This window comes from Onychomys torridus, chromosome 6 (assembly GCF_903995425.1).
Source record: "Onychomys torridus chromosome 6, mOncTor1.1, whole genome shotgun sequence".
Taxonomy (NCBI): Eukaryota; Metazoa; Chordata; class Mammalia; order Rodentia; family Cricetidae; genus Onychomys; species Onychomys torridus.
The window spans coordinates 129909985-129937810 of record NC_050448.1 but is presented as its reverse complement, the minus strand read 5'-3'; the positions used below and the strand labels follow the sequence as shown (position 1 = coordinate 129937810).

The following is a 27826-nucleotide window of genomic DNA, read 5'->3' as shown; positions in this document are numbered from 1 at the left end:
CTGTTTGGTACATGTAGGTTGTCTGCCCTCCAGGGCTGGTGACAAGAGCCCCAGGGAAAGCTTTTAATGCTGCATCTCTGTGCATGTTCCTAAGAGGCTTGTCTCCTCATCGTGGTTCACTGTATGCATTGACCCCACGTCTCTTCAAAACCTTTGCATCTTGACTTCACAAGAGTCCATATATATGAGTGTTCATTGAATTTCTACAGCCAAAGTAGGGATAGAGCTTAGAGTACTTACCTAGCATGGGCAAGGACCTAGGTTCAATCCCCAGAACCACCACCATCACCATTATCATCACCAACCCCCCCACCATCACCCCCACCCCCACTACCACCACCATCATCCTTCTCTAGCTCCCTCTCTCCCTCTCTCTCTCTCTCTCTCTCTCTCTCTCTCTCTCTCTCTCTCTCTCTCTCTCATTCCCCCAAAGCAGAACTAAAGAGCATATACAAGTAATGTCTCCTACCAAATAAATGCTGCTTTGCATTTGAGGCTAGGTAACAGTAAATCACCAAGCCAGGCAGGCAACTGAATTTTTACCTTCTCATCTTTGAGCTTTCCACAAACACACACACACACTGTGTACTTACAGAAGCAGATGAAAATGGTTTCAACACACATTGAATAGACACTGAAGAATCCGTGAGCAATCAGGTAAGATCCAATCACGATGGTCTGTGAACAGAGAAGAGGACCAGCACATTACTGACTTCACTCAGAACAATAATAATGCAACTGTAAAAAGCAGGCAGGACAGGAAGTGTTGGAGTACTCTGTATTGGGGACATCTGCAACATAGATACTTTTATTTGATGATAATATGTTGTCCTGATATTTAAAAAATTGTACTTGCTCATAAGACCACCAATACTTCTAGTACCTACCTAAAGAATCTCAGCTTTGAGTTCCTGCACATCAAGGCAGAACAGTCTAAGAGTTAGGAGCATATGCTACCTGGGCCCTCAAAGTTACTCAGCCTCTGTGCTTTGGCTCTGACACTGGGGAAGAGAAGCGTTTCCGTCACTGTACGAGACCCAACAGGACTTCACTCATCTCTCTCCTAGTTGTCTGCCCATTCATCCCCAGTGATTGGGAATGTCAGCTACAGAAGACTCAGATGCTTCTCTGCACAGACATCCATTCCCTTCGGGGAACCACTTCATCCAAGTTAGAGCCCATCTGGGGGGTCAGCTCCTGGCTAACAGTTGCTGACATGATTCACAAGACCTGCTTCTTTTCCAGAAGGTCCTGTCATTATATCTGGGGACACAGCAGTGTGGTGGTATATTGTGTCCCCCAGTATTGTGTGCCCTAATAAAGTTTATCTGAGGATCAGAGGAAAAAGCCAGTTACTATAGTAAACATAGAAGTCAGGCTATGGTAGCACATCTTTTAATCCTATCACTTGGGAAGCAGAGATCCATCTGGATCTCTGTGAGTTCAAGGTCACACTGGAAACAGAGCCAGGTGTGGTGGTACATACCTTTAAACCCAGCACTAACCATAAAAATCTGAAGGTCTGTACAGACAGACAGGAAGTGACAGAGCTGGGCAGGAAGAGGAAGTGATTTAGCTGGGTGGAGAGAGGAAATTAGATGGTAGAACAGAAAGACATATAGGTGTGGGTATACAGGAAGTAGGTCTCTTTGGAGACTGAGGTGTCAGTGAGGTGAGGTTGTCTATAGCTTGTCCTATTCTGTGGTATTGTATTCCCCAAAATATTGTGTGTTCCCTAAAATAAATTTATCTGGGGTCAGAGAGCAGGATGGCCACAATGTCAAACATGAGGATAGGCAGTGGTAGCACACACCTTTAATCCTAGCATTCCAGAGACAGAAATACCTCTGGATCTGAGTTCAAGGCCACATTAGAAACAGCCAGGCATGGTGACACATGCCTTTAATCCCAGAAATCCAGCCTTTAATCCCAGAAATCCAGGCTTTAATCCCAGGGAGTGATGGCAGAAAGTAGAAAGGTATATAAGGCATGAAGACCAGAAACTAGAAGCATTTGGCTGGTTAAGCTTTTAGGCTTTGGAGCAGCAGTTCAGCTGAGATTCATTTGGAAGAGGACTCAGAAGCTAGCAGTCTGAGGAAACAAGGCCAGCTGAGGAACTGATGAGGTGAGGTAGCTGTGGCTTGTTCTGCTTCTCTGATCTTCCAGCGTTCACCCCAATAACTGGCCTCAGGTTTGATTTCATTAATAAGAACTTTTAAGATTCCCGCTACACTATTCCTCTGATATCTCAGTTTTTCACCTAAATATCTGGCTCTGGGTTTTTATTAATAAGACCATTTAGCATTCATCTTAGACAGCAGTAAGTATATTGTGAGCTAGCTCCTGTGACCCTGCCTAGCCCTCCTTACTTCCTTATGAATGTAACTCATGGAAGAGCACCCAGCAAGCCTTCTGCATGCAGCCTTATCAGCAGAGCAGTCCTTTCCACACCAAAGGCAGGAGGCTCAGGTGAAGACCAATGCCACTTGCTGCTCCACTGTTTGTTTCCTTTTCTTATGCTTCTATCTCGTAATAAATCATGATATAACTGATGCTAAGCTTCCATAGACTGAACTGCTCCCCACATTCTTAAATTAAAACTACAATCCCCAGTGTGATAGAACTGAAGAGAAAGGCAATGGGAAGAGCTATGGGAAGTATTGAGTTACAATGGTAATATCTTTATATAGAGATTATGCCCTTCTACACAGAGACTTGGTCTGTCAGAGGAATCAACCTCTGCTCTGCTGGTATCTCCAAGCCTTCCATTTGTGAGGAATACATTTCTGTTGCCAAAACCATTCACCCTATGTTGTTTTTGTTACTGTGTCCCCAAGTGACCAAGTCACCAGTTCTTACCAGGAAAGGTACCCAGTAGTAATTTAAAGTCGTTGGTCCTTCTATAATCCTTTGCAGTCTCTCTGTGAAGAGTAGGAAGGCCAGGACACCTATGGTGAAAAAGCAAATCATGGATATTATGCATTGATAAAGGTTACTGAGATTTTTGTAGCACAGCAGTTTCCAAACTCCTTACAGCTTTGAGTCCATGTAGTTATCACTACTCACCGACAATCCCAGAAACTAGAATTTTTCCCAGGAGTAATACAAAGTGTGTGACTTCATCTGTAACTGCAACTCTGAGCATCAAGGGGAAATAAGAAAGTATAATTCAGTGTTTGAACACACCCAGTGTTTGAAATATGCATAAGGTAGAGACTCATGGGTTCAGTTTGTGTGTATTTGGTGAAATTTTATTTGGCAATTGTTAAATGCAAGAAATGAGCATGGATGCCGGACAAGGGGTTCTTACTTCTAATGAGGCCCAGAAAAGAGGACATTGTAGGACCATGGGTGATGAGTAATGGAGGTGTCTGATTCTCTCTCTACTTCCTAAGGTGATGGACCAGCTTGACTCCATCTTATGGATGGAAGCCATTTTGTTATAAAGTAAGAACAAGCTCATTTCTGTTTTCTGAAAATTTCCACTTGATCATGCTTTAATCTGTTTCTAGAATTTGATAAGATAGGATGTTCTGTCAAATAATTTTGAAATGTTCAGCCAAGTTCCTATGTAACCATAATTCAGGAAATCCCCCAACCCTTGAAAAGCCCTAGCCTTGCAGATTTTTGACTATATAAACCACACCTTCTCCTGTGTTTGCTGCTATTTTCCTCAAACCTCACTTTAGGGTGATAGCCCTCCCTGACAGAAAATAAAGGTTGCTTAATTTGACCAAAGAATTTAGGTAATGGTCTTTGCTGTCTTTTGGTGGGAATAACAGACACTCTGGATCTTGAGTATGGTGAATTTGTTCTCTGATTCTGTACACCCATTTTCCAACCATTTTGAGAGGAGAAAATGGGCACCAAGGAGATGCTAATGTAAGTCACCTGAAGAACTTCTTGAGCAGAAAGGACAATACAAATTATGTAGCCACCTAGGTAGATGAAGGGAACTACAACTTTGAGATATGAAAAGAAATGAATGTTGATTAAAATCTATCAAACTAAAAGTTAACACCCATGGCTAAGAAGGCCAGCAACATCCTGGGTAACTACAAGCAAAGGATGTCATGCCAAGTCTCACCAGATTGTCTATGGCCATTTTCAGCCTGATTACTTACTTCAGAATGTTTCTCATGAGCAGATAGAAAGCATCCTTTGTTGAATCACAGAAGTTTTTGCCATATAATGAAATCTAAAAAAGATGATTGACACATTTGTTAGTAGCACAAACAACACCCAGGAGAATCCAGCTCATTGCCATCTTCTACACTAATAACCCTGTTGTCTTTCCAACATTTGGGTTTGTGGGATACCTAGGCACTCTCTGTCCTTGATGCCATATAACATTCAGGGTCATTGACACTAAGGGGCAGGCCTTTCCCTTAAGTCTAAGATGAGGGAGTCTATCTTTGAAACATTTGGCTGTAGTAGGTATTAAGTGGATTAAATATTGTCATCACATAAAAAATTACTCCTAAGGAAGGCCAATCCCTTCTGCTATGAGAATTTACTGATTAAAAGGCTCAGCACTATCTCTCACTGCCGGTAAATTAATTGAATCTTCGATCCATGACTATATGACTCCAATCTCTAGCCCCTCCCCCACTGTGATGATAAGCAAGCATTGTAATTTTGCAGCTTCTGCATTTTGAGAGTTGTTTTTTTTCTGTGTACTATGTAAACAAAACAACTCTTCAGAGGCTTCCACATTCTCACAGGAAATGAGACAGATTTGCCCAAGCATTGCCACTGCTTACTCTTCCTTAACACAAGATTCATTACAATGATCAATCCTTTCTTAAAATTATGTAAATCCCTCTATTAGAAAAGCAGTTCCTTCTCTGAGGGAGCCAGGGTCAACAGCTTTCCTCATACAGAATTATTAGACATACAGCACCATTTCAATCTACTGTACTTTCAGTTTTATCATTTTGAAGTTTTATTACATTTATTTTGTATGTGTGGACCAGTATGTGTACGTGTGTGTGTGTGTGTGTGTGTGTGTGTGTGTGTGTGTGTGTGTGCTCACTCTACAGCTTGCCTATGGAAGTCAGAGAACAACTTTCAGGACTTGGTTCTCTCTTTCCACCCTGTGTGACCGAGGGCTGGCTTAGCTTGTCAGGTTTGGTGGCAAGTAACCTTACCCTTAGAACCATCTCTCTGGCCTTCTAGCATACTTTGGGAATTTCAACACAAATATTTCTCCTTAAATGAGATATTAAAGGTAATAACATCTCAAGAAAAGTGTAGCCCTGATTCACATGTGGGAGTCACACCCCCGCATATCACAGTAATGAATTCAATCATGTGATACTGGAATGCTCTCCAGGAATTAGGGTAGACATGAGGTCAACCGGGCAAAACAAGGGCACCATAAATAAACAATAGACTACTTACCATGATATAGGCATTTCTGTTTAAGAACTTCACCAACTTTTCTAAACACCAGAAACAACACTGTAGGCAGCCCTGTAGGAACTTGGAAACTCTGTTCTCTTTCTCTGTGGGAGGGGTATTTAAGTTCATTAGTGACTTTTAGCCTTCAGACCCAGAATGACAACCCTGGAAATAAGGCTTAATTTTTTTTTTATTGTGATGTATACCTAACTGACATTTTAGCCATTCTTCGACACACAATTTGGTGGTCTTAGCACATTTACAATGTTGTAAAATAATTTCACTATCCATTTTTGGAATTTCTTATCAAATAGAAATCAATGTCCAATCAAAAATCACCCTTCTAAGTTCCCCTCATATTCGTTCCCCATAGCTCATATTTTACTTGATAGTGTAGGGTTGCCTTTTCTAGGAATACTAAGTGGAATGATACAAAGAGGATTCTTTTTTAAATCTGGCTTCTTTCACTTAGCATAATGCCTTCAACCTGACCACTTTGTTTCTTTCTGTAACACTCACATTCCACTGCAGGTATACAATGCATTCCTTATCCTGTCCACAATTGGTGGGCACATGGGTGGTTCATCCCCTTTAACTATGGTAAATACTGTTACCATGGATACTGGGGAGCAATGTAGAAGGCATTTTCTGGGTTACTATGAAATTTTATTTTTAGTATTTTACAAACTGCAGCTGTTCTCATGGTGGCTATACTGTGCAGCATTCGTATCTAAGAATCCAGCCTCTGTACAGCACCATTCACAGCCCACTTGCTGGGGTTGCTCTGACGGCCATCCTAACGGATGTGAGGTGGCATCAGAATGTGGTTTGGCTTGTATGTCCCTGTATAATGACAATGAGTCTTTTCAGTCTTTGTTGAGCGTTCTTGTCTATATGAAAGGTCTTCTTAACACCTTGGGCCACCTTGAACTTTCATTGTTTGTTATTGAGTGATGGGAGCTCTATGTGTGTTCTGGACACAAGCCCATTATCTGGCATATTATTTGCAATATTTTCCTCTACTATGTGGGTTGTCTCTTGACTCTGTAGTTCCTTTGATGCACAGGGGTTTTTAATTTTCATGAAGTCCAATATACTTTTTCTTTCTTTATGCTTTTGGTGTGAAATCAAGAAATTGCCATCAAATCCAATGATATAAAGATTTCATTTTTATGTTTTTTTCTTAAAGTATTATAGCATTTTCCCTTGTGTTTAGATCTTTGATGCATTTTGGGTTAATTTTGTATTTAATAAAAGTACAGGTCCAAATTCATGCAGTTACATTTGGACACTCCAATTTTTCTATCACCATTAAGCTGACAAACAGTCTTAAATGGGAGAATTTATGTGTGGTATACACATGCTATCCCAGGTCTATATGTTCCCTTGATTGCCAAACCATCCTGTTTTGATGCTATCATTTTATCGTAAGTCAGGAAATGTGAGCCCTCCAACTCTTTTTCCCTCTTGATTATCTTTTATGACACACCGTGAGCAGGGCCTGTGTGTCTGTAGACCGCATGTGTATGAAATGACACACTGTGAGCAGGGCCTGTGTGTCTGTAGACCGCATGTACTGTGTATGAAATGACACACTGTGAGCAGGGCCTGTGTGTCTGTAGACCACATGTGCTGTGTATGAAATGACACACTGTGAGCAGGGCCTGTGTGTCTGTAGATAGCATATGCTGTGTATGAAATGACACACTATGAGCAGGGCCTGTGTGTCTGTAGATAGCATATGCTGTGTATGAAATGACACACTGTGAGCAGGGCCTGTGTGTCTGTAGACCACATGTGCTGTGTATGAAATGACACACTGTGAGCAGGGCCTGTGTGTTTGTAGATAGCATATGCTGTGTATGAAATGACACACTGTGAGCAGGGCCTGTGTGTCTGTAGATACCATATGCTGTGTATGAAATGACACACTGTGAGCAGGGCCTGTGTGTCTGTAGACTGCATGTGTATGAAATGACACATTGTGAGCAGGGCCTGTGTGTCTGTAGACAGCATGTGCTGTGTATGAAATGACACACTGTGAGCAGGGCCTGTGTGTCTGTAGACAGCATATGCTGTGTATGAAATGACACACTGTGAGCAGGGCCTGTGTGTCTGTAGACAGCATGTGCTGTGTATGAAATGACACACTGTGAGCAGGGCCTGTGTGTCTGTAGACTGCATGTGCTATGTATGAAGAGTGATGTCACAGCTTACAGTTGTCTTAAGCCTGGCAGACATGGAACTATACATGTGACATCTCTACCATGCTCCTTCACAGTAATATGTTAAGAGAGAATTCTTCAGTTCCTCTTTGAAATTTGCTTCTTCTGACTTCCACAAGATCAACCATGAGGACACCAGACATGCTCCTTCCCCACCGTTACCACCGTCCTCTCAGTACCCAGTCCTTAGCAAGTCTGGTTGGGTTGTTTCACAATACATTCAAATCCCTGCCACTTCTATCCTTCCCACCCTGATCTGCACTAGTCACCAGGTCACCTTGTACCCCAGCCCATCCCACTCTAATCACAGAAGTCTGTGATCAAGTCTGCAAACTTACTTTTAAGTCGCCTGTCCAGGTATTCTAAGATCACTTTGAACATCTGAACTGATGCCAGGATCAAAGATCCAAAGGCTAGAGAACCCGTGTGATATCTAGGTGAAGACAAAACAGAATGGAAGATGAAGTGTTGTTCTGCATGTACAAGGTGCCTCTTGAACAGTTTTAAAAGGGATCAGCAGAAATGAAGGGCTTGTTGTGATCTCTTATTCAAATTCATAGAGGTTTCCACAGGAAGTCTGAAACCAATTATCTGTCTTTTCTCTATAATCCATAATATGCTCTCCTAAAAGAGGACTTGGCCTGATCAGTGGGGACACAAGTTAATTCCTTTGGTCTCCAGCTCTATCCCCTCTCATCTCTGGTAACCTACAGGATTTAGGACATTGACTGGGGCAAGAGATTTCAAAGCTGTGCAACTAGAGGCAGTGAGCATTGATGAATCTCAAATTTTATTTTCGATTCATTAGTACTTCGCCATTGGAATTCCCTAGCTAAGAACGAACACCAGAGCACAAACCATAACTGAAGAAGGGCTGCAGGGGTCAGCGTTGAGCTTACCGTACTGCTCGTCCAAATGAGATGAAGAGCGGGTACTTGGGGATGTCCTCAGGTTTTCTCATGGCCCAGTAATAAGAGGCGAAGGCACCGGCGAGTGTACACTGACCCAGTGCAATGACGAAGTTTATAAGCCAGAGAAAGGCAAAGAGGTTGTAGATCTGGAAGGTCACGATGTAACTGTCATACACACTCCTTCCGCCATAGAAAGCGAAGTTACATGATGCCCCAGGGCAGAGTTTGGGAATGTTAGTTTTAGGAAAAATCTGCACTCAGAAGAAAATAACAGAATATGGTATTAAATGTAGTTCTTATCTTTCCTTGTGGTCCCCAACTGGATATTCTGTCTCTTTCCATTACTTTTGGTTGTTACTTCTCTGATCTATAACTGATAGAATTCTTTAGAGTTCTGGAAAGGGCTCACTTTCATCTGTGTGTGCAGATCTCTCTTTCCACTGTGCTTTTACTTTGTGTGTGTGTGTGTGTGTGTGTGTGTGTGTGTGTGTGTGTGTGTGTGTTTGTAGCCACACTGGCTTCTTGGGTTTACTGCGGAGAAGGAAGCTCTGCTGCATTCAATACTTTCCTGATGAGACCCTCCCTTCCTCTGTGTGCCAATTTCCCCTGTATCAGCTTCATGATTCGCTGTAGCAAAATTCTTTTACTCACCTCTGGGTCACAGATTTCATCTTCATATCTACATTCTCCTTCTGGGACCATAACTTTGAATATTGGTACCCCTGATGTGGCCAAGAAACTGAACAAACTTGATTAAGGAGAAACTATTTACTGTTAAATTGAAGGTAAACAGACAAGAAAAATGATCTACAGATTGGAGAGATGAGCTTTACCCATCGTCCTCCTAGGAGGCTGATACTGGTGCATCAGGGGCCAGCTGCACTGAGATGGCCTGAAAAACCGGTGAGATACATCAGACACTTAGGTTATGGACAAGAGTACACATCACAAAAGACCCCTTTAGGGGGACATTAAATTTGATTGACCAATTTGAAGGCTTGGAGCCTAATCTAGTTACTTTTTAGGTGGTTCCTTGTCTTCAGGGGGATGAAAAACCCTGGACACAAGCTCTGGTCCTGAGCAACAAGGTGGACTCTAGAGATAAAGAAATATGTTATGGGGGCAGGGAAGGAAGTACAATCATGTGTATATATATGTATGTGTGTATACATATTGCATACATGTATGCATATGAAAATGTCCTAGTGAAATCTATTACTGTGTACACCAACTTAAAAAGATAACAGCAGAAGTCAATTGCCAAAGGATACATGGCTGTCACGGCCCAGTAGGAAATGCAGATTGACAGCAAGAAGAAAGTTAAAATCGGGTAGACTAAGGTGCTGGGGATGTAGCCAATGGCTCTGAAATGAAGCAAATAGTTGATGTTCAGAAGGAATCTGGATCAGACCTGTGCTTTCCCTATAAGTAAATGTCCGCCATTTAAGAGCTAGATGCAAGCCTCAGAGTGGATTCCTGTAATAGCAGAAATAGTCACTGATAATTTTCTTCAGTGATCAAGGTGCAAGTTCTGAGCTGGCTTTGGCGTTCATTCATTCATTTATTCATTCATTCATTTTAAAGTGGGGTGTCTTCCCTGCTGTGTTTGCCTCCTGCACAAGACTTCCCTCGGTTCCCCTCCCTTCTGACTGTCCAGTCAGGTTTTGACAGACCGTAGTCCTGTGATTCCCTCCTCTGCTTGGATTCTTAGCTTCCTAAAGTGACAGAAGGCCTTGTGGGCCTTCTGTTAAACCATGGATTCCTTTCCTGAGCCAGAAATCAGGCACTGCGTGGGGAGCCTCTCCTCCAGGCTGTGGCTCACTCCATCTTAACAAAGTGCAGGACACCCTGCCCCCACACCCATTTGCCAGAGCCCCCAGCCACTTCCTGAGACTTAGAAACCAGCCCCAAGCTTCCATCCTGCCCGGAACACCCATCTGGACCAGAGGTGAGTGCGTGGGGTTGGAATCAGAGGCAACCACCTCAATGTCCCACCCCTGGACACCAGACATCCCGGGAGGACCTGCCCAACTTGGCCCCAGTTTCTGGCCAATCAGTGGGCCCTGCAGGAAGGCACCCAGTTTCCAAGATTGCAGGCAGACCCTGCAGTCTCCACACCCTGCCCCCACACCCATTTGCCCGAGACCCCAACCACTTCTTGGGACTCAGAGACCAGCACCCAGCTCCCATCCTCCCCAGAACTCCCATCTGGACCAGAGGTGAGTGCCTGGGGTTATAGTCAGAGAGGCAACTGCCCCTGGGTCCCACCCCTGGACACAGGCCATCCCGGGAGGACCTGCCCAACTTGGCCCCAGTTTCTGGCCAATCGGTGGGCCCTGCAGGAAGGCTCCCCTTTTCCAAGACTGCAGGCAGACCCTGCAGTCTCCACACCCTGCCCCCACACCCATTTGCCCGAGACCCCAGCCACTTCCTGAGAATCAGAGACCAGCCCCAGCTTCCATCCTGCCCTGGAACTCCCACCTGGAGCAGAGAACTCCCATCTGGACCAGAGGAACTCCCATCTGGACAAGAGGAGCTCCCATCTGGACAAAATAAGGAGACCCCAGGGACTTCCCGAGACTCAGGGTCCAGCCCCCAGCTCCTATCTGGCCAGCACTCTCATCTGGACCAGAGCTACCATCCGGCCCAGAGCTTCCATCTGGACCAGAGAGAGGCTCCCTAAATCTGTCAGCTCTGTCTGGATCAAGTACACTGATAAGACCAAGAACGAACACAAGAGGAGATGGGCAGACGTCAAGGCAGAAGTACATACAACAAAATAAAGAGCAATACAGCATCACCAGAACCTAGCCCTTCTCCAACAGCTAGACCTGATCATCACAGAATGGAAGAAGAAGAAGAAAACAACCTTATAAGTAACATCATGAAGAAGCTAGAGCCTTATATAGAAGAAATCAAAAATAAAGTGGAGGAACAGACAAACAAAAAATGAGAAGAATGCTATAAAAAACTAGAGGAAAGGACAATTAAAGCAGAAGAAAACAATAAGTCCCTGAAAGAAAATCATGAAAAAGCAAGGGAAACAGTCCAAGACCTGAAGAGGGAAATAGAAAAAATTAAGAAGACACTAGCAGAAGGAATGCTGGAAATAGAAAATCTGAGTAAACAAACAGGAACTTCAGAGGCAAGTATAACCAACAGAATGCAAGAGATGGAAGAGAGGATCTCTGGTGTTGAAGATAGAGTAGAAGAAATAGATTCATCAGTCAAAGAAAACACTAAAACCAACAAAGTCATGACCCAAAATGTCCAAGAAATTTGGGACACCACGAAAAGACCAAACCTATGAAAAATATGGATAGAGGAAGGAGAAGAATACCAACTCAAAGGCACAGAAAATATATTTAACAAGATCATAGAAGAAAACTTTCCCAACTTAAAGAAGGAAATGCCTAGGAAGATACAAGAAGCCTATAGAACACCAAACAGACTAGACCCCCCCAAAAAAGTCCCCTTGCCATATAATAATTAACAACTAAACATACAGAATAAAGAAAGAATATTAAGGGCAGCAAAGGAAAAAGGCCAAGTGACTTATAAAGGCAAACCAGTCAGAATAACACCCGATTTCTCAATGGAGACTTTGAAAGTCAGAAGGACCTGGATCGATATAATGCAGACACTAAGAGACCATGGATGCCAGCCTAGACTAATATACCCAGCAAAACTTTCAATCATCATAGATGGAGTGAACAAGACCTTCCAAGACAAAACCAGATTTAAACAATACTTATCCACAAACCCAGCCCTACAGAAAGCACTAGAAGGAAAATTCCAACCTAAGGAAGGCAGATATACCCATAAAAACACAGGCAATAGATAACACCACAGCAGTAAATCCCAAAGAAGAGAAGTACACACACACTACCACCAAAAAATAAAAATAATAACAGGAACGAACAATCACTGGTCATTAATATCCCTTAATATCAATGGACTTACTTCACCTATAAAAAGACACAGACTAACAGAATGGATACAAAAACAGGACCCATCTTTCTGCTGCATACAAGAAACACACCTCAAATTCAAAGACAGACACCTCCTAACAATAAAAGGCTGGGAAAAGATTTCCAAGCAAATGGTCTTAAGAAGCAAGCTGGTGTAGCCATCCTAATATCCAGCAAAATAGACTTCAAACTAAAATGAATCAAAAGAAATGATGAAGGACATTACATACTCATCGCAGGAAAGATCCACCAAGATGAAGTCTTAATTCTGAACATTTATGCCCCAAACACAAGGGTACCCACATATGTAAAAGAAACATTACTAAAACTTAAATCACATATAAAACCCCACACATTAATAGTGGGAGATTTCAACACCCCACTTTCACCTCTGGACAGATCGGCCAAATTGAAACTTAACAGAGACATAATGGACTTAATTGATGTTATGGCTCAAATGGACTTAATCGGTATCTACAGAACATTCCACCCGAACAAAAAAGAATATACCTTCTTCTCAGCACCCCATGGAACCTTCTCTAAAATCGACCACATACTTGGCCACAAAGCAAATCTCAACAGATACAAAGCAATTGGAATAACCTCCTGTGTTCTATCGGACCACCATGGTTTAAAGTTAGATTTCAACAACAGAAAAAACTACAGAAATCCTACAATCTCATGGAAACTGAATAATGCTCAACTGAATCACCAATGGGTTGAGCAAGAAATAAAGAAAGAAATTAAAGACTTCCTAGAGATCACTGAAAATGAATACACCACATACCCAAACTTATGGGACACTATGAAAGCAGTGCTAAGAGGGAACTTCATAGCACTGAATGCCCCCATAAAGAAACTGGAGAAATCTCATGCTAGTGACTTGACAGCACACATGAAAGCCCTTGAACAGGAAGAAGCAAAGTCTCCCAGAAGGAACAAATGCCAGGAAATTATCAAATTGAGAGCTGAAATCAATAAAATAGAAATAAAAAGAACAATACAAAGGATTAATGAAACAAAGAGTTGATTCCTTGAGAAGATCAACAAGATAGACAAGCCCTTATCCAAACTAACCAAAAGATAGAGAGCATCCAAATTAACAAAATCAGAAATGAAAAGGGGGACATAACAACAGACAATGAGGAAATCAATGGAATCATCAGGTCATACTCCACAAAACTGGAAAATCTACTCCACAAAACTGGAAAATCTAAAAGAAATGGATAATTTTCTGGATAGGAACCACATACCTAAGTTAAATCAAGACCAGATAAACCATTTAAATAGTCCAATAACCCCTAAGGAAAAAGAATCAGTCATTAAAAGTCTCCCAACCAAAAAAAGCCCTGGACCAGATGGTTTCACTGCAGAATTCTACCAGATCTTCAAAGAAGACTTAATACCAATACTCTTTAAATTGTTCCACACAATAGAAGCAGAAGGTATATTACCAAACTCCTTCTATGAGGCTACAATTACCCTGATTCCTAAACCAAACAAAGATGCAACAAAGAAAGAGAACTACAGACCGATCTCCCTCATGAATATTGATGCAAAAATACTCAATAAAATTCTGGCGAACAGACTCCAAGAACACATCAAAACAGTTATTCACCATGATCAAGTAGGCTTCATCCCAGGGATGCAAGCGTGATTCAACATATGAAATCCGTCAATGTAATACACCATATAAACAAACTCAAAGAAAAAAAATCACATGATCATCTCACTAGATGCAGAAAAGGCATTTGACAAAATCCTACACCCCTTCATGATAAAGGTCTTGGAGCAATCAGGAATACAGGGAACATTCCTAAACATAATAAAGGCAATCTATAGCAAGCCAACAGCCAACATCAAATTAAATGGAGAGAAACTCAAAGCAATACCACTAAAATCAGGAACAAGGCCAAGCTGTCCCCTCTCCCCATACTTATTCAATATAGTACTTGAAGTTCTAGCCAGAGCTATAAGACAACACAAAGAGATTAAGGGGATACAAATTGGAAAGGAAGAAGTCAAGCTCTCCCAATTTGCAGAGGACACGATAGTATACATGAGTGACCCCAAAAATTCAACCAAGGAACTGATACAGCTAATTAAAAACCTTCAGCAACATAGTAGGATACAAGATCAACTCAAAAAATCAGTAGCCCTCCTATATACAGTAGATAAACAGGCTGAGAAGGAAATCAGAGATACATCACCCTTTATAATAGCCACAAATGATATAGAATACCTTGGGGTTACTCTTAACTAAGCATGTGAAGGACCTATATGACAAGAACTTTAAGTCCCTGAAAAAAGAAATTGAAGAAGATGTCAGAAAATGGAAAGATCTCCCATGCTCATGGATAGGCAGGATTAACATAGTAAAAATGGCGATCTTACCAAAAGCAATCTACAGATTCAATGCAATCCCCATGAAATTACCAACACAATTCTTCACAGATCTGGAAAGAATAATACTCAACTTCATATGGAAAAACAAAAAACCCAGGATAGCCAAAAGAATCCTGTACAATAAAACAACCTCTGGAGGCATCACGCTCCCTGACCTCAAGCTCTACTATAGAGCTAGTGTAATAAAAACAGCTTGGTACTGGCATAAAAACTGACATGTGGACCAATGGAATTGAATTGAAAACCCTGACATTAACCTGCACACATATGAACATATAATTTTTGACAAAGAAGCCAAAAATGTACAATGGAAAAAAGAAAGCAACAAATGGTGCTGGCATAACTGGATGTCAATGTGTAGAAGGCTGCAAATAGATCCATATCTGTCACCGTGCACAAAACTTAAGTCCAAGTGGATCAAAGACCTCAACATAAATCCAGTTACTCTGAACCTGATAGAAGAGAAAGTAGGAAGTAGTCTTGAATGCATTGGCACTGGAGATCACTTCCTAAATATAACACCAGTAGCACAGACACTGAGAGAAACAATCAATCAATGGGACCTGTTGAGACTGAGAAGCTTTTGTAGAGCAAAGGACACAGTCAACAGGACAAAGGGACAGCCTACAGAATGGGAAAAGGTCTTCCCCAACCCCACATCTGACAGAGGGCTGATATCCAGAATATATAAAGAACTCAAGAAATTAGACATCAAAATGCCCAACGGTCCAATTAAGAAATGGGCTATAGAACTAAACAGAGAATTCTCCACAGAGGAAGCTCAAATGGCTGAAAGACATTTAAGGAATTGCTCAACATCCCTAATTATCCAGGAAATGCAAATCAAAACAACTCTGAGATACCACCTTACACCTGTCAGAGTGGCTAAGATCAAAAACACAGAAGACAGCTTATGCTGGAGAGGATGTGGAGCAAGGGGAACTCTCCTCCACTGCTGGTGGGAATACAAGCTTGTACAGCCACTTTGGAAAACAATATGGCGCTTCCTTAGAAAATTCAATATCCATCTCCCCCAAGACCCAGCTGTAGCACTCTTGGGCATATACCCAAGGAATGCTCAATCATACCACAAGGGCATTTGGTCAGCTATTTTCATATCAGCATTGTTTGTAATAGGCAGAACCTGGAAACAACCTAGATGCCCTTCAACTGAAGAATGGATAAAGAAAATATGGTACATATACACAATGGAGTACTACTCAGCAGAGAAAAACAATGATATCAATCATGAGGTTTGTGAGGAAAAAAATTAGAGATACATTTTACAATTGCAAATTGCTGACTTTGCTTCTGTAAACTTGCTTGCATTAGATACTGACCCATCCTCTCCCTAGAAATAAGTAAAAAGTTTCAGAGCCCAGCCGTTGGCCTTGGGACAAGGTCTGCAATTATAGATTAAAATAATAATAAGTCTCCGTTTAAAAAAATTCCTCAAATGGGACCAAAGATAAGGACTATCTGGCGAGTCAAATGTCAGCCAATCACAAGCATGTAACTATGCAAACTCCCCTCCAGAGTAACCGCTCCCCCTAGACCTCCCCTGAGCCAACCAGTTTATGACTGTTACAAAATTTCCCGTGTAACAAAATGATTGCTGAAATATATGATGATTTTTAAATTGGGCCAAACCCAGGGCACCTTGTATCTTATGCTAATTTTGTAGTTTCTGCCTTTAAAAATGCTTGTAACCACTGCTCAGGGCTCTCTGACTGACCAGGACAGAGAGCCCGCTTGCGCCAGTGCTGAATACATTCCTCTTGCGTGTTGCATCTGCTGGTTTGGAATCTTGGTTTCTGGGGGAGCCCTCTCGCAGATGAAAGTATCCCAGGGGTCAGGGGTCTTTCAGTTTTCAGGCAAATGGATGGATCTAGAAAAAATCATCCTGAGTGAGGTAACCCAGACTCAGAAGGACATGTATGTATTCACTCATAGGAGCATACTAGATATAAAACAAAGATGACTAGACTGCTACACAACTCCTGGGAGGCTACCTAGAAAACGGGACCCTAGGAAAGACCCAGGGATCACCCAATGACAGAGAAATGGATGAGATCTACATGAACAACCTGGACGACAGTGGGAGTAATGAAGGGCAAGGTTTGAGGGAAAGAAAGTTTAGGGGAGCAGGATATCCCAGCTGGATCAAGAACAAAAAGGGAGAACAAGGAATAACAGACCATGATAAATGAAGACCACATGAGAACAGGGATAGGCAGAGTGCTGGAGAGGTCCCCAGAAATCCACAATGATACATCCTCTGTAGACTGCTGGCAATGGTTGAGAGAAAACCTGATCTGATCTGACCTAGTCTGGTGATCAGATGGCCAAACACCCTAACAGTCGAGCTGGAACTCTCATCCAATAACTGATGGAAGTGGATGCAGAGATCCTCAGCCAGGCCCCAGGTGGAGCTCCAGGTGTCCAACTGGCGAGAAAGAGGAGGGACTGTAAGAGTGTGAATTGTTGAATCCAAGATTGCAAAAAGCACAGGGACAAGTAGCCAATCGAATGGAAGCACATGAATTATGAACCAAAGGCTGTGGAGCCCCCAGCTGGATCAGGCCCTCTGGATAAGTGAGACAATTGAATACTTGCACTGTTTGGGAGGCACCCAGTCTGTGGGACCAGGATCTGTCCTCAGTGGCTGTTTGGAACCTTGGACTTACACAGGGACACATGCTCAGCCTGGAAGGAGGGGACAGGACCTTCCTGTACTGAATCCACCAGGTTTAAATGAATCCCCAGGGGAGTCTTGGTCCTGGAGGACATGGGAATGGAGGGAGGGGCTGGGTGGAAGGTGGGGGTGGGGGCTGGAGTGGGGAGGACAGGGGAACCCATGGCTGATGTGTAAAATTAAAACACATAATAATAATAATAATAATAATAATAATAATAACAATAATAAACTTTAAAAAAATAAAAAAAACTTAAAAAAAGAGTATAGCAAAGAAATGACTCCTAATGACATTCTGCTGTACTCCGAGATCAGCATCTTGCTCAGCCATCATCAGAGAAGCTTCCTCCTGCAGCAAATGGGAACTAATAGAGACCACAACTAGAAAATGTACAGAGAGTGAAAGACCTTGGAACACTCAGTCCTAATCAGGATGTCTTCATCAAATCCTTCAGGTTTAGGGTATGAAGAAAAGGCAGACATAGCCAGAGGGGATGGAGTACATGGAGGAAACAAAGCCCTCTAAATTAGCAGGATCAGTGCACATATGAACTCAGAGACACTGAAGCAGCATGCATAGGACCTGTACGGATCTTAACCAGATGGGATCCTAGAGCTGAAGGAAGTAAACACAAGCCCCCATCTCTAACCCAGAAGCTATCTCCAATCAATAACTACTGCAGGAGAAAAACTAGTTTTCTCCAACAGAGTTTCCATTGGGTATATACAAACCACACTCATGGGCAGGCCCTACACCCAGCAGTAAATGGCCAACTCAAAACAATGGTATTTGGGGAGGATTTCTGTCTCATAATGTTTTCTCTAGACTTTCTTTTTTTAACATTACAAATCTTTTGCTTATATATTATGGTTTCCTATTTTGTTTATGGGTTTTCTGTGTGTGTGTGTGTGTGTGTGTGTGTGTGTGTGTGTGTGTGTGTGTGTGATTTCTTTTTGCTTTTTCTTCAGCTCCTTTTTTCTATTTTGTTGTTCTATTCTGGTTTGTTTGGGGTGTTGTGTTTTGTCTTTGTTGCTGTTGCGTGTTTGTTTTCAAATCAGAGAAAGAAAGAATGTGGATTTGGGTTGAATAGGAAATGGGAAGGGTCTGGGAAGACTTGGAGGAAAGGAAACTGTGACCGGAATATATTGTATGAACAAAATATATTTTTTAATAAAAATTATGATTATAAAACATGAAAAAAACCAACAAAGTGCGGGACAGGTCATTCTCCTCTGCCCTGGGAAAGAGACAGCTGTGTTATCACCTCCCACAACATAGAGAGCCTTTAGCTAACCCTCAAGGATGTCTCCCCGTGTGGCAGTTTGCAAAGTGTTCCCAGCTAGTTATCACTAGCAGCTTTTCAGTGGTCACTTTAGTCTGTGTCTCCAGATTGAACTCATTCCTATTCAGTATTGCCAAGGAGAAATACCAAAGAAATCTCCCCACGTCAAATGCACCAGCACACGTGCCTCTACTGGTCTGTCTCACTGCAGAGCTCTGCGTCTGTCTGTCCTTCTTGTACACTCTGAATTTAAGTTAAGAATCCAAGTTTACTCTGAACTCTGACCTGTTTGTTCCAGCTCTTACTTCTCCTTTGACAGCCTATCAGCCTGTCACAGTGATGCTGGCCCTTCAACACCACACACACACACACACACACACACACACACACACACACACTCACAGACCACACATACACACTCACAGACCACACACACACACTCACACACCACACAAACTTCCATCCCAACACACTTAGCCCACACATTCACCACAGCACATTCACACAGACACACACATTTACACACCACACACACTCACCACATACACACTCACACCACACACAGTCACACACCATACACACACATACACTCACTCCACACATGTGCACACACACACACTCCCATCGCACACACACTCACCCCCACACACTTACCCCCCACACACGTGCACACACATTTAAGGTGTAAGAAGTGAGTTGAGTTATAGTGAACTACACAATAATGTACCATTTAAGAAATAAATTCAGAAAATCAGTAGTTTCAGGGGATAATGAAAGGGCCTCATTTATTGTAAGAGGGGAAAGTTTAACCAACAGCTTGTCAGCTGTTTAAACCATGGGCTTCGGGTGGACCTATTATTACAATAATACGGCAATTTTGTTAAGATAGTCCTTAACGACAATTAAAAATAACTCAGTCCTTGGTGGTTAACAACTTAGTTTCTACTGTTCTAAGCAGAGGGTCTATGGCTTCCCTGGAGTGTTTTTCCTCTCTTTATTCAAAATCTGACTGCACAGATTCTCTTAAGTGACCTTTTGGAATAGTCTGGAAACTATAGGTGTTATTGAATGTTATGAAAGATGGTTTATTTTGTAACATTTTTAAAATGAGAGTGGCCTTGGGTATCAAGTGTGCCTGAATCATGTGTTGTACATACATACTATATAGTCAGGCACTTAAGAATCACCACTTTGTCCATTAGAAGAGCATATCACATGCACACAATGCATAGTACACAATTGATCTCAGGTAATTACAGTGATTCAGAGTTCTACAAATTCTCTCAATCAGTAATGTTAACACATGAACCACCACGAACTAATGCAACCCATGGTATAGCCAACTCCATATAGTACTTCATTACTTAGGTCCTCCTAACACACACATGTTCATGCATGTGTGCACAGCTATATAGATTCTTTGTTGTACTATGGTTTGGGAGATAAGGGTTTGTTAGAGGTGACTGTGACCTGTCCAATAAGTGGCAATATCTGAATTTAAATGAATGTTCTTAATGTTCTTCAATTTCTTCCTTAAAAAGTCCTGGTGGTAGGTGGGGGGGGGGGCAGGAGGGTGGAGGACAGGGGAACCCGTGGCTGATGTGTAAAATTAAAACACAAATATAATAAATAAAAAAGGAGGAAAAAAGCCCTGGTGGTGTGGGAGAGTACAGGGAAGATGGCTGACTCGGTGAGGGGCTTTCTCTGCAGCATGAGGGCCTGAGTTAGCTCCCTGAAACCCACCTCAAGAGCTGACATGTGGTATACACCTGCAATCCCAAATGCTGAGGAGGTGGAGACAGAAGAACACCGGAGCTTGCTAGCTAGGAAGTCTAGTTGAAGCAGTGAGGTCCAGATTCAAGGAGACATTCTGTCTCAAAAACTAAAGTGAAGCTATTTCAATGTGTGGCCTCCACACTAATGTACACACACATGTTCACAAACACCCCTGTACACACACACACACACACACACACACACACACACACATCTGCCACAAGCGCTGGCTGAGGAGTCCCTTACTTGCTTCCTTCCTTCAGCAGGATGATGGCCACGAGGATCCGCCTCCTGAAGAAGATCAGCACAATGATGATGACGGCTTCAATGATGGACAAGATGATCACTGAACAAGAAAAGATGTCAGTTTGCAGTACAAGTCAGCACCAGAAGCAAGCTTAATCTGCAAACCTTGGTCTGAGTTTATCAGGCCATTTCTGCTAATTCTGGTACTTCCTAATATAACAAAACTCCTTGGGAGGTTGGCTGCCACAGCCTTGGTTGCTGGACAGCTGTTTTGTTCATGGTGAGCATTTCAGTGGTGGGGTGCTTATTGCCTCCTTCAAGCACTCCACCACTGTGGTTGTGGCTTACACCACACTCCAGGGAACATCTAGAAATCAGTTAACCCATGTCATGGGAGGAACTGATAATGATCATTGTGTGTCCCTGCCTTCTTTTAACTAAACAATGCATTTTTTCATAGGCATATCTTACTTTCTTAAAACACTGATTTGAGTCCACAGCTGTGGAGTATACCCATATGCTAAAATTGTTTTCCTTGAATAAACCTAAGAAAATGAAATATATGAAAATTATTCTGTATTCTGAAACTGCATTGTCAAAGAACACTGTATTAGATTTACACATTTATACAATGGTTTGAAAATACACCAGAGAACTTGATTGTCCTTTGAATTGATACACTCTGGTATCTGTTTTTGAGTAAGAACACACAGCAGAACTATATTTAACATAAAGCAGTCACTATAACTGAAGAGGAAAAGTAGGTCTAGGGCTGAGACTTATCCAAGGTCAGAAATGGAGCTAACAGCAAAAGCAGAAATTGAGCTATTGCCTATCACAATCCAGGGCTGATAAAATAGTCATTTTTACATTTATAATTCTATTTGCTTCTGGGTTCTTCTGAAGCAATATACCTTAACATGCATGTCCTTCTTCCTGGTACCCCACAATTTTTCCCAACCTGGATAGAGAGTGGGGAACGTAAGGGCATTCGAGCAGAGATTGGTATGGCCAGGCTTTTAAACATTTTTAAATGTTTAGAAAGTGCTATAGTTTCCTAAAGGCACATCTGTTGATTTCCAGTGGCAGGCACTGACTATGGTGATATTTTATTTGTACAGAAATATGATTTTATTTGTATGTTAATATATAAAGTTGCCTGGGGGGTCAGAGCTAATAGCAAGCCATAACAGAAGCCAGGTGGTGGTGGTGGTGCTGCTGCTGGTGGTGGTGGTAGTGGTGGTGCACACCTTTAATCCAGATCACATGACAGGCAGATCTCTGTGTATTCAAGGATACAGCCAGCATGGAGACACATGCCTTTAATCTCAATACCAACAATACAAGATCTGGAGGTCTGTATAGACAGGCAGTGACAAGGAGGTCATGTGGTTGGGTTTACAACCAATGAGAAGGTAGAAAAGAAAGTCAATAAGAAGACAGATACACAAGAAGTAGCTCTCTTTCTGAGGGGAAGGGCAACACTGGCAGTGAAGGATAAGAAAGGCTATTTTAGTATCAGCTCTTAACTACTGCTCTGACCTCTTGGGCTTTTAACTCTGAATTTGGCTCTGTGTTTCTTATTTAATAAGACTGTTCATCTACATTTGGTGCCCAATGTGGCAAGAATTCATTAAAAACCACTTGGCTTGGCTTGGAGGAGGGCCTGGTTTCCCATGGTGGCAGCCTGGCTCCCTAGCTCAGGCCTAGCTCGGCCTAGGCCCCAGGCCCGACTGACCATAGCTACAAGCGGTTACCCGCAGCTGGAGCTACTTGCTTAAAGCTGGTGCTAGTAACAACTCAGGCCTGTGGGAGCTACTGTTAATTGCTGTAGCTACACGCAACTGCAGATAGGCTGCTTTTGGCTAAAACACCAACGCATGTGGACAGAGCTTAAGGAAGCCAGAGCCCAGGCTTGACTTGGCTCAAGCAGGAACATGTGGCTGGATTTAAGCTTTTAAGGTAACAAGGTAATGATGAGATTGATAAATTATTGATAGGAAATGAGCTGGAGGCCTCAGAATTTCAAAAAAACCATCATGTCAATAGTAAAGGTTTAAAAAAGGATTTTTCTATAAGCTGGCAACAAGCCAAGGAAATTGTAAGGAAATTTCCTACTTGTTCCTTTTACAATCAGACGCCATTACCAGCAGGATGTAACCCAAAGGGTACTCAGAGGAATGAAATCTGGCAGATGAAGGTGTTTCACTTTGCAGAATTTGGAAAATTGAAATATGTACATCATACCATTGATACTTATTCAGGATTTCAATGGGCAACTGCTTTGAGTTCTGAAGAAGCTGATTCTGTAATCACTCATTTGCTAGAAGTTATGGCCATTGTGGGTATACCTCCACAAATTAAAATTGACAATGCTCCATCATATGTCTCTGTTAAAATGAAACAGTTTTTTGCTTATTACAATATAAAGCATATTACAGGTATACCACATAATCCAACAAGCCAAGCAGTTATAGAAAGATCAAACAGAACTCTAAAGGATATGCTAAATAAACAGAAAGGGGCAACAAAACCCTCCAGAAATAGACTGCACAATGCTCTATTAACTTTGAATTTTCTCAGTGCTACTGAGAAAGGAACAACAGCTGCAGAGAGACATTGGATAATAGAAAAAAAAAAAACTACAGAATCAAATCAGCCTATATACTTTAAGGATGTGCTAACCTCATAATGGAAACCAGGATATGTGTTACACTGGGGACGAGGTTTTACTTTTGTTTCTACAGGAGAAGATAAGCTGTGGATACCATCAAAATTGCTAAAGGTTCAGAACAAGAGAAACCTCTTAATTAGAAGAGGTGATAGTTCATCAACCAGCATGACCATCCAATTTAAACTAACTTATACCATTATCACATGCCTTTTCATTTAATCAGATAATAACTTGCTGAAAAGGAACCTCCCCAAAATTAGTCTTGGGGGAAAGGTTTTTGTTTTTGTCTTTTAGGAAAATGAAAGCTAAGGAATCTGAAAAACACTGGACAAATGAGACACCTGAAGAAAAAAGACAAATCATCTGTCCCAAGAAAAAGAGTAAAATGGCCTATTCGTATATCAACTATAAAATTACGTAAGTTTTCCTAAATGTTTGTTTCTGCTCTTCTCTAAAGAATTTAACACTATTGGTCTTCTTGTAGTCCCAGTTCAATTAAAATTTAAAGCTGATTTTGGACTTGGAGAATGGCTCTCTCTTCCTTTAAACTCAAGCATGTTGTTAAAAGGAAAATGCAAACTCCCTGTATCATACCAGAAGAAAGAGCCATCTTCTGATACGGGACAGGAGAAAAACCAAATTAATTAAGGGATTATCTATTACTACTAATCTCAGCTCTTTGATTCTATTCTGATTCTTTAAACTTTTCTTAAAGTATGAATTTTATATCAAAATTTACAAGATTTATATTATATATATATACACACACTTTAAACTTTGTTAAGATATTAATGATCATACAGAGTACTAACTAATTCTAGAAAAAAGGCTTCAATTAGCTGCCTATAAATGTCTTTGTGTTTGAGTTTCTTATCAGTTTTCTGCAGGAAATCATGGCCAGGCCTAACATCAACTGAAGTCTCCAGGAAGAAGATGGGGCCCCACAACAACAACAATTCCACATGGACAATAATAATATCACTAAGCTGACAAACATCATCTACAGATCAGCTTTGGACTACAAAGTGCTCAGAGCAATTTTGAGAGGGCTAGATGAAATGATCCAGTTTCAAAGACTACTTGAATAAGGACTTAAGATAAACCCTTAACTTTGGCATTATAGATAATGAAGAATAGAACCTTTCCTAGAATTTGACAATTAACCCAAAATTTTTCTTTTCAGAATAAAGATACCTAGCAGGAAGCAATTTTAAGAATACAATGTCCACATTCCCAAAGAGGTGGTGTGGGCCGAGTGGTATTTTTGGTCTTTTAATGGGTTTTGGGGCTGGGATAATTTTCATTGTTTAGGAGGGTTGGTTACAAGTTGTTGTTAAGGGTTAGGAAAAGGGCCAGGCAAAGGAGATTAGACTTAAAGTGCTTGTTTAAAAAAAAAAAAAGACAGTTACTAGTTTTAAGTACTTTACATTGGATTGGATTTTTTTTATATTGTATACAAATTATATTGAGATTGATATTGTTAGAAAATGCTATACATATATTTCTAATCTTGTTCAAGATATTGTACTTACACTGTTCATTTAACAATTTAATGCAATTTGCTGATCCTTGAATGTTATTATTACTATTAGGATATAAAGAAATGAAAGTTAGTAGTTAGACATTACAATCAAACTTGTTGTCATACTACGTATGTTTTCAAGATCAAGCAGATATATTTTAGATAGACAGGTCATCTTCAAATCCTTCAGAGGTCTACAGAATATGGCATTTAAAATGTTTTAATAACTTAGAAAAAATTTTTTTTTGTTATGACTATGAGACATGTCGGCTCCTGGTGGTACCAATCTACTTTAGAGAAAATATGGGCATTGAAGAAACCGCATATGGAGTTAACTTTCATTTTGGCAAAAGTTAACCACTGAACAAAAAAGTTTCCTTGAATCGACTGCTGACAAACAGGACAGACAGGACACGAAACAAAGGACTACCAATTCCTGCCAAGACAAGTGTGGTTGTGGCTTTATCAAAAGGCATCTTCTGAGGCCAGGACAATATGGCACCATCCCTGAAGTGGCCTTTGCAATCCGGAAAAGGTACTGTGCCCTTTTCTTCAAAGGCAGCTGAACAGGCAGTGGGCCAATGACTTCTGAAGTGCAGTGGAACAGTAGCTAAAACAGGTATTCTTGAAGAATAACTAAGCTCACACTTCTCAATGGTAGACTGGCATTTAATAGAGGGATGCAGAGAAGAATGGGATGCCGAGATGAAGCCACATATACACAGCCAAGAAAAATGGACAGCTGAATTAAAAAAAAATCAACAATTTCCAGAATTTAAAATCCTGAATCATGACATGAAACTAGTGGAATTCAGGTGTTTCTGGTACATGGACTATTCTCATCACCAAATGTGAGGTCGAACTGTTAACCTGTGTACATCCTAGTTCACAAATGAGTCTGTCAGATACGCTAAGCCTATAGGCTGAAGATGATGCCCCAACACTGTGGAGAAACCTCAGATGACTGTCCAGGCAGCTGGCTGTTTCTGTCAACTCACATTTTTTTTTTTTTTTGAAGCTGCTTGAATGCACTTCCTGTTTTTATTTTTTATTAGGTAATATTATTTCCTTCCTGGGTCTCTGAGGGAGTTGAAGATTAGTTAGTCATAGTTATAGTTTTCTTTGTTAAGAATTTTAGAAAAAAAAACTTGCTAAAGAGCTGTAAGTGTATAAATTTGAAAGACGTTATAAGACAGTTCTGTTAGCTATATAAGTTAGGATAAAAAGTGAATCAGGTACATTTTGGACTTACCAAAATGGGATAGATAATGGAATTGTTTTCTCTGAATTTGTCAAATATAAATGGACTAGACATTGTTTAGGTATTTATTGCTTGTATAAATGGTATATAGTTATTGTACTTTTGTATATACTTTTTCTTATATTAGTTATAACTTTTTCCTTTTATTAAAATAGAAAAGGGGAAATATGGTGATATTTTATTTGTACTGAAATGTGATTTTATTTGTTTGTTAATAAATAAAGTTGTCAGAGCTAATAGCAAGCCATAGCAGAAGCCAGGTGGTGGTGGTGGTGGTGGTGGTGGTGGTGGTGGTGGTGGTGGTGGTGCACACCTTTAATCCAGATCACATGACAGGCAGATCTCTGTGTTTTCAAGGATACAGCCAGCATGGAGACACATGCCTTTAATCTCAATACCAACAATACAAGACCTGGAGGTTTGTATAGACAGGCAGTGACAAGGAGGTCATGTGGTTGGGTTTACAACCAATAAGAAGGTAGAAAAGAAAGTCAAGAAGAAGACAGATACACAGGAAGTAGCTCTCTTTCTGAGGGGAAGGACAACACTGGCAGTGAAGGATAAGAAAGGTTTTTTTAGTATCAGCTCTTAACTATTGCTCTGATCTCTTGGGCTTTTAACTCTGAATTTGGCTCTGTGTTTCTTATTTAATAGGACTGTTCATCTGCAACTGACCATCTCCACGGCATTTTTATGGGTGATTCCTCAGAGACAGCTGAGAGCATGTGTGCCTAGGCCCCTACCAGAATGGTATTAAGGTGTTAGTGAACCCTGGGCAACAGTGCTCTCCTTTGGAAAGGACTAGCAACAGTGTGTGGATGCCTGGGGCTTGAGGAGTCACCCAAATTCAGGGAATGTGAAGAGAACTCAATTCCAGATTTTGCAGGTAAAAAGAAAAGCTACAGCATGCATCATTGAAAAATAATGAAAACAAAAGGAGTCATCCTGGGTGAGGCTGAAAATGGGTAGGTAAAATCCAAGAACTTGGTCTTTCCATCAGGCCTATGTAAGGGACAGAGAGCAATTGGATTTCCCAGATGGAATAATGTGGTGGAGACATGTGTGCCAAAGTCTGGTTGGGAACAGAGAAGATAGGCTCAAGTCCTTTGCTCAAAATGCTCCACACTGGTGACCATGACACATTTTCCTCTTACACAGGACAATGGCTTCCAGATAAAACCTGGTCACCTGGGGACAAATTCTCACCTGCCCATGAATGCCCAGATTTCTTAGATGAAAAGGCAAATATAGGTTTGAAATTGATAAAGGCTCATGCTGGGAATGCCTCCTCAGACACCCATTACTGAGTTCCTCTGACATGTAAGGGCCAAGATGAATGACAAAAGGGGAACATTCAAAACCAAAATTCAATGAGAAATGGTCAAAACCTAGATATTCGTGACCACGAATCTCCAACTATAGAAATGTAAGACCAATGCCATCTTCGTCTTGC

At 41.3% G+C, this 27826-nt stretch overlaps 1 protein-coding gene across 4 annotated transcripts in view; it reads right to left on the bottom strand.

Annotated features, from left to right (window-relative positions):
* Positions 1-27826, bottom strand: part of Slc44a5 (solute carrier family 44 member 5) — a 348525-nt gene that overhangs the window by 6489 nt on the left and 314210 nt on the right. For all 4 annotated transcript variants that reach the window (XM_036190641.1, XM_036190643.1, XM_036190639.1 and 1 more), the window contains 10 exons: positions 20917-21016; positions 9811-9903; positions 9191-9278; positions 8528-8790; positions 7967-8061; positions 5404-5507; positions 4125-4198; positions 3067-3137; positions 2860-2948; positions 594-678 (listed from right to left, as the gene is read on the bottom strand). In XM_036190641.1, coding sequence (XP_036046534.1) covers positions 594-678; positions 2860-2948; positions 3067-3137; positions 4125-4198; positions 5404-5507; positions 7967-8061; positions 8528-8790; positions 9191-9278; positions 9811-9903; positions 20917-21016 — 1062 coding nt within the window. The remainder of the gene's footprint in view (positions 1-593; positions 679-2859; positions 2949-3066; positions 3138-4124; positions 4199-5403; positions 5508-7966; positions 8062-8527; positions 8791-9190; positions 9279-9810; positions 9904-20916; positions 21017-27826) is intronic.